General features: G+C 35.5%; 1 protein-coding gene across 1 annotated transcript in view; it reads left to right on the top strand.

Annotated features, from left to right (window-relative positions):
- Positions 1 to 7,395, top strand: part of HERC2 (HECT and RLD domain containing E3 ubiquitin protein ligase 2) — a 439,756-nt gene that overhangs the window by 224,586 nt on the left and 207,775 nt on the right. Inside the window, exons 45-49 of the mRNA XM_006898588.1 lie at positions 4,021 to 4,288; positions 4,382 to 4,518; positions 5,047 to 5,145; positions 6,640 to 6,808; positions 6,896 to 7,021. Of these exons, the coding sequence (XP_006898650.1) occupies positions 4,021 to 4,288; positions 4,382 to 4,518; positions 5,047 to 5,145; positions 6,640 to 6,808; positions 6,896 to 7,021 (799 nt within the window). The remainder of the gene's footprint in view (positions 1 to 4,020; positions 4,289 to 4,381; positions 4,519 to 5,046; positions 5,146 to 6,639; positions 6,809 to 6,895; positions 7,022 to 7,395) is intronic.

Here is a 7,395-nt window from a genome sequence, read left to right as displayed (position 1 = left end):
ATCCAAGCAGATATATGCACACCCATGTTTATTGCAGCTTTGTTCACAATAGCAAGGAGTTGGAAACAACCTAAGTGCCCATCAACAAACCTTTTATTATTTAAAAATTTTTTTAGCCTTGTTTTAGTTTTCTGAAGATCGGTGTCTAATTTTGCCAACATCTTTTTTTAAAGAAGTTTTCTTCCCCTTTTAAGGGATTTTGTGTCTTTGTCAAAAATCAGTTGACCACAAGTAGATGAGTTGATTTCTGAGTTTTTAATTTTGTTCACTGGCCTCTGTGTGTATTGCAATACCAGTACCACTCTGATTGATTACTATGTCTATATAGTAGTTTTTTGGGATCAGAGAGAGTGATGCCTCTTAACTTTGTTTTTCTCATATTGTAGAGCTTTGCTTATTCAACATCTCTTTCCTTTCCAAATAAGTTTGGAAGTTGTCATTTCCATCTCCTGGAGGAATGGCATCAATGTGTGTATTGGAACTGTGTCGAATTTGTATATTGCTTTTTGTAAACCTGCCATTTTCACTATTCTCAGTCTTTCTACCCATAAGCAAGCTATATTCTTCGTGTATCTAGGCGTCTTTGTTATGATAGTGTTGTGTTGTTTTCTTTATAGGTCTTTTGTGTCTCTAGTTATGTTTATCCTTTAGCATTTCATCCTGTGTTTAGCTATTGTAATTGTTACTGTTTTTCTTATTTCTTTGTCTAAATTCTCTTTGCTGCTATAGAGAAATCTTGACTGATTTTTGTATGTTGAACCTGTATTCTGCCACTTTGATGAATTATTACTAGGTCCAGCAATTTTCTCTCTGAATTAGGGCTTTCTCTGTATACCATCATAGCATCTTCATATAGAGATAGTTTTACCTACTTTTTGCTGATTTGGATGCTTCTTATTCCTTATCTTGCCTTATTTCTTTTGTTTGGACTTCCAATACAGTATTGAATAGGAGTGGTGATAATGGACATCCTTGTCTGGTCCCTGTTCATAATAAGTTCATCATAAGTTTGAGCTTGATGTTTGAGCTGTTGGTTTAGGGTTTATACTTTTAACAGTGTTGAGGAAATTTTCTTCTATTCATCTGTTGCTTAGTATTCTAAACGAAAACGCTTTTGGATTTTTTTAAAAATCCTTTCCTGTATCAATTGAGATTATTGTGTGGTTCTTTTCCTCTTTCTCTATCCCAGAGGTTTTGGCATGTTGTGTTTTCATTCTCATTTGTTTCTAGAAACTTTTTAATTTAAAATTTATTTAGCTCTAAGACTCTTTTTATTTATCTCCTTTATCCTCTTGCTTTTTACTTCTAACTATATAGCCTTCTGATCTGAGCAGTTGCTTTGTAGTAGTTCATCAGTGGTGTTTTTTTTGGTTTTTTTTGTCAAGACTTGCTAGAATCTTTTATGCATACTGGAGAATCTTCAATGTGTACTGAAGAAAAAGGCATATTGAGCTTTTGTTGGGTATATTGCTCTTTGTGTATCTATGAGGTTGAGTTGATTGGTTTTTAGTTCTTCCTCCCCTTTGTTGAGTTTGTTTCTAGTCCTCTTGAGAATGGTGTATTGAGGTCTCTTAATTCTATTGTGTCCTCACGTTTGTTAACACTTTTTTTTTTTATTTTGCAACTCTTTCATTTGGTACATTGATATTAATGATATCCTCTTGGTGTATTGACTCTCTAAGCATTAATTATATAATGTCCCTCCCTCTTTGTCTCTTGTGCAGGTTTTTACTCTGGAGTCTATTTTTAATCTGAGAGTAATATTTACATTCTTTTTTTTTTCCCTTCTTCAAATTGCTGTTTGCCTTGATATACTTTTTCACAGCTTGATTTTGTTTTTCTTTCTTTGCTTCTTAAGTGTATCACTTTTGGCACTGTATTTATGAGCTCTGCCTTTTAATCCAATCTGCTACTCTTGTTTCTCTTAGCGCATTTAATTCTTTCAATATGATTATCAGTAGGCTTGGATTTATTGCTGTTATTTTGTTGAGTTCTTTATGTTGGTCGTTTTATTTATCTAATTTGTTGTTTACTCTGTTCATCTACTTTCCTGTGTGGTTTCTGTGTGGAAGAATTATTTCAGTAATTCTTGCAAAGTTGGTCTTGTTCCTCAAATTTAGTTTTTGTTTTTCTGAGAATGCCCTTATTTCTCTATCATATTTGCTGTATAAATTTGCTCAGTAAAGGATTCTGTTCATTTTCTTTGAGAGTTTTGAAAATGCCATTCCACTTTCTTCTTGCTCACATGATTTTGAGAAATAGGCATTTAATCTTACTGGCTCTCCTTTATAAATAATTCTTCATTTTTCTCAAGCTGCTTTTTAGAATACTTTGTATAAAATTTTCCTTTGCTATGTCTTAGCGTTTTCTTTTTAGGGTCTGTCTTTGGATTTCACTCAACTTCTTAGATGTATATATGCTCCGTTTTCATAATACCTGTTAACTTTTTTTCTAATAACTCTTCCCACTATTTCCTTAGTGTCTTTTCACATGATTCTTAGGTTTGTTTTCCTTCTTGTTTCTGCCTGTCCCTCTAGCAGGTTACTTTTAAGGGAAAGGGACCTTTCTTCTATCTTGCCAATTCTGTGTTCCATCTCTTTCTTCAATTAGCTGGGCTCTCTCTCCAACCTGTTGACAAACTTCTGTGATATAGTCTGGTTATTTTAGAGTTCAGTTCCTTTCCCCCCCTTCTCTGGTTTTAGTATTCCATTTCTTCTGTCTGATTTGTCTTTTGTTGTTTTTTAAATTCTTCTAGAGCTTTGTTTTTGGACTCTTTCAGTTTGTCATTCCCCCCCCCCCATTTTGTGATAAAACACAACTGTTTTTCTGACTCTACTATCAGAGACTTGAATCATCGTTTTATATTCTGGGAGGCCTACTGACTATTTTGATTGGTTGTTTAAGGAGATGCCTTATATGAGTCGGTTTTTGGTGGAGATTGATGTGGTTATCTGATGCTTCGAAGACGTTAAAGGAGTGGTATGATTTTTTTTTTTTAAATTCCTTTCTTCTGGAGTGTATGTGTGTGTGATGACTCCAGGTGGTGGGCATGTTGGATGCTCTATTCTAAGCAGCTGGGGGTGGGAATGATGGCGCAACCATGAGCCAGGGCATTAGATCCTCACCTTGCAGCATCTGGAAGTAGGGTTTCTGGGTCCTCAGCTTGCAGTAGCTCTCAGTGGTTGGGTGGGGTAGGGGGCAAGCGCAGGAGCTCTTCTTTTCTGGCATCAGTGCTTGGGACTCTTCTGGTATGTTGAAGTGAGCGCCCAGTGGTAAGAAGCTGTGCTGCAGCCCCAAAGGCATGTGGTTTGAATTCACTTGTTCTTTGGAGCAATCTTCTCCTATATGATTTCTTGCCTCTGAAAACCCACTGGAGGGTCAGCTGTGAGTTGGTTCCAACTCAGTGGCACAAAAAACCAGTAGATATCCCACTCAGTCTTGGCATTTGGGCCTCCTTAGATTAGGTGGGACCATCTTTTGATTTCTTGACTGCTGCTTCTACGTTTCTTGATCAAGAAAAATGAAATAATTGACTACCACTCTTTTTCTGTTTAGCATGTTTTAGCAAGTTTTGAGAAATTTTTCTTTCTTTGAATATAATCTGTACTGAAATGGTAATCTTTCATCTTCTTCATTGAGTGCCTTTCAGGCAAGCCTGTGTCTTTTGCATATTACAGGTTGTTGAATCTTCCTCCATGTTGGTGCGACCTTCTTCTTCATAAAGTCTTAACTTCTCAGATTGTTTACTCAGAATACAGAATGAATTAGTATAGTCAAAGGATACATCCTGTCTTTCCTGACTGACCTCTCTCTAGCCACATGTTTTCTCCTCAACACTAAGGACATTAGTTAGCAAAAAGCAGGTTCATCAGATTTAAATTTTGATGATAGTGTTGTCTGACATAATTTATCAGTTAATTTTAAATCTATACCTAAGTGTGGTTTTCTGAACTTGTTTACTGTTGTTCATAATAGGTCATTTATTTTCTAAGTTAATTGGTGACCTTTACATACCACCAGGCTGCTGCTTTGGCTGTGTGCCAGTGTTTAGCTGTAGAGTCGGCGCACCCATCCAGCCCCCTGTGTGAGGATTGCAGCTCCAGTGAGGCTACAACACCAATCACAATGCATCATGCACGCCCCATCAGAGTGAGAAAGCGCAAGCATTCACCTGTACCGGCTCTCCCTATTATTGCTCAGCTCACAGAAATGGGATTTCCTAGAAGAAACATCGAGTTTGCACTGAAGTCACTCTCTGGATCTTCGGGCAATGCTTCAGGGTTGCCTGGTATTGTGCTTTACTTACTGGTGTTGTACACTATTTCTTATTTGAATACTAATACAAGAACACCTGCAAGGCATGCTTACCCTTTCTCTCCAGGTGTTGAGGCCTTGGTTGGGTGGTTGCTGGACCACTCTGATGTTCATATCACCGATGTCTCAGATGCAGACACAGTGTCAGATGAATATTCAGATGAAGAATTGGTGGAGGACACGGACAACACTGCTTATCCCATGGTCAGAGTCTTCCCAGTTAATTACCAGCACATCTTTTGTCTGAGTGTTGTGATATTAGTTTTTCTGTGCCTTGAAAGAACTAACTATATCTATGAATAATTATTGCATTACCTTATCTACTATCTTTCTGGGCACATAACAGTTCTTTGTTTACTTTTTTGGAAGCAGTTACATATTAAATACATTTAGATTTTTAAGACTGTTATTCAAACAGCTTATGATTTTGGGTGGCCACTAGAAGATCATTTATTAAAAATTTTATTGAGTAAGATACTGATTTCCAAACAAAATGTTTCTTTGTTAATTATTTTCATACAATTAATTTGGAAATGAAGGTTTTTCTGAGCTTGTAGCTTTCTTAAATTCATTTCTGCATTTTAAGTCTATTATTAATCTTTACCTAACAATTTTTTTTGGTGATAAAAATATATAGTATTTCATACCTTATTTTCTAATAGAGTTAAATCTCCCCACTAAGAATGAAATTTATTAATCGAACTTACCATGTTTTAAATATATCTTTTGTAGTGTACTGCTGCTGTTGTAACAGAGAGCCAGACTTACAAAAAACGAGCTGATTTCTTAAGTAATGATGATTATGCTGTATATGTGAGAGAAAATATTCAGGTAAGTGAATTGTCTTACTCGGCACTATGAGCATTTCTTCGGTAGGGAAATATTTGAGCATCTACTGTGTGCTGATAAATGATCAAAGGGCCATATCCTCATGGACCATATAATCTAGTGATCAGAGGCAAATAATGAACATAGTATAACAAATTATATATAAGTGAGGGATACATACCAGAGAAAGAAGAAAGAACAAGTTGGAGTTAAGGGATCGCAGTTGGAGAGGTGACATGTTAAAAATAAGTGATTATTTAAAAGATGCACAATTTCAGCTTGTGTGGACAATTTGGCAAGCAAGCAACTGTCTAGGGAAGGGCAGAACCTTGATGAGAGCCTTATTTTATGTACTCAGCCCCTGGCAGTCGGGCCATTGTATCTGGAACAGAGTTATACCAAACAGATAAATAGAAGATACTCCAGGGTGCTTTGAGCTTTAGACAATAGCTGCAACTTAACTGCAATTTGTTTTGGTTTTGGGTTGTTTGTTGTTTTTTTTTTTTTAATTACTCCATTTTGATCCATTTGTATCCATTTTTGCTTGTTTTTCTGATGTTATTTGTAATTGCCATCTAATTCTTTCCAATTTCATTTTTTCATCCTAATTATATTTTATGTAGTCCTCTTTTAGGGAGTTTTGGTGGTCTATTGGTAAGATTCTGCACTGCAGTCCCAAAAGCTTGTGGTCCAAATCCACCATTTGCTCCATGGGAGAAAAATGGACAATTCCATGTGATATACTGCCTCTGAAAATCTGCTGGAGAGTCAGCTATGTGTCAGTTCTGACTTGAGGGTACACAACAATAACAACAACATCATCATTTAAGAGCTCTTATAGTGAAGTCTGTAGGGAGTTGTGTTTCTAATCCCTCTCGTGATTTGAAACCACCAGTGACCCTACGGAAGAATGGGCAAGTTCCTCCCATGTGATTTATAGCCGGGGAAAACGTTGTGCAGGGTCAGCTATCACTTTGACAACAATGAATTTGTGTTTTTCTGTACATCTCAAAGTCTGTTCTTTTTGTCATGAATATTTTACTATTTTATAGAACATTTGAGATGAGCATTTCTCCTGTAAATATGTCAGTATACATCCCTAAGAGAATATACCTTTTATTTTTAACGTAATATAACAATTACCTAACAGTGAATACTGATACTATAGTAGATACCTCATACCCAGTCATTGCTCACATTTTCCCAGTTGTTATTTTCTCATGCCTTTTTTTAATGTTTTTAATTTGAGCACATATAAGATCACCTATCTGCTATTACATCTTTTCTTTCTATTACATGTTGTCTATTATATTATCTTTTCTCATTCCTGCCCAAAGCATGGAGCCAGCAATTTTTATAAAAACCTCTGGCTTCATTTAGTACAGAATGATTTCTCTAATACTGCTGTTAGAGAAAATTGGAGAAAAGTATAATGTTATTTATAATTTTTTATTTATGTGCACAGGTCTGGATTCTTAAATTTAACTTTTGTTATAGGTGGGAATGATGGTTAGATGCTGTCGAACCTATGAAGAGGTCTGTGAAGGAGATGTGGGCAAAGTTATCAAGCTGGATAGAGATGGATTACATGACCTCAATGTTCAGTGTGATTGGCAACAGAAGGGAGGCACTTACTGGGTTAGGTATATTCATGTAGAAATTATAGGTGAGCACATTTTATTAAAATTTTCATACTTTTTCTTAGAGACCTATATTGTGGAATTGAATGCTAATTTATTATTTAACTCTCTAGGCTATCCACCACCAAGTTCTCCTTCTCACATAAAGATTGGTGATAAAGTACGGGTCAAAACTTCAGTTACTACACCAAAATACAAATGGGGATCAGTAACTCATCAGAGCATGGGGGTTGTGAAAGGTAATGTTAAGTAGACAATAAAAAAATTCCAAATGTTGCCTTTTCTACTTTAGATTAGTTTTATAAATTGTGATTTTCATTAAAGTTTGCAGAGCAAATTAATTTTCCTTCAGCTATTCATATACATTTTGTTTTATAACATCCATTTCAGTGCCCAAAATTCAGTTACACTTTTCCCACTTCTTCCATGTATTTCTGATTTCCTCTACTTATTTTGTGCTTCTGTGTTTTCTGTTTGTTTTGTGATACTATGCTGATCACTCTTTTTTTTTTTTTTGGTTGTTTTTTGATCACTCTTTTTTAAAAAAAATTTATTATTATTAATTTCAATGAAAATTTACAGAGACTTTGGATTTCCATTCATTCATTGTTGC

Source organism: Elephantulus edwardii, unplaced genomic scaffold (genome assembly GCF_000299155.1).
Source record: "Elephantulus edwardii isolate Elephantulus edwardi_28Jun2011 unplaced genomic scaffold, EleEdw1.0 scaffold00234, whole genome shotgun sequence".
NCBI lineage: Eukaryota > Metazoa > Chordata > Mammalia > Macroscelidea > Macroscelididae > Elephantulus > Elephantulus edwardii.
The sequence above is the reverse complement of the archived record's forward strand: the minus strand, read 5'-3'. Positions and strand labels throughout refer to the sequence as shown.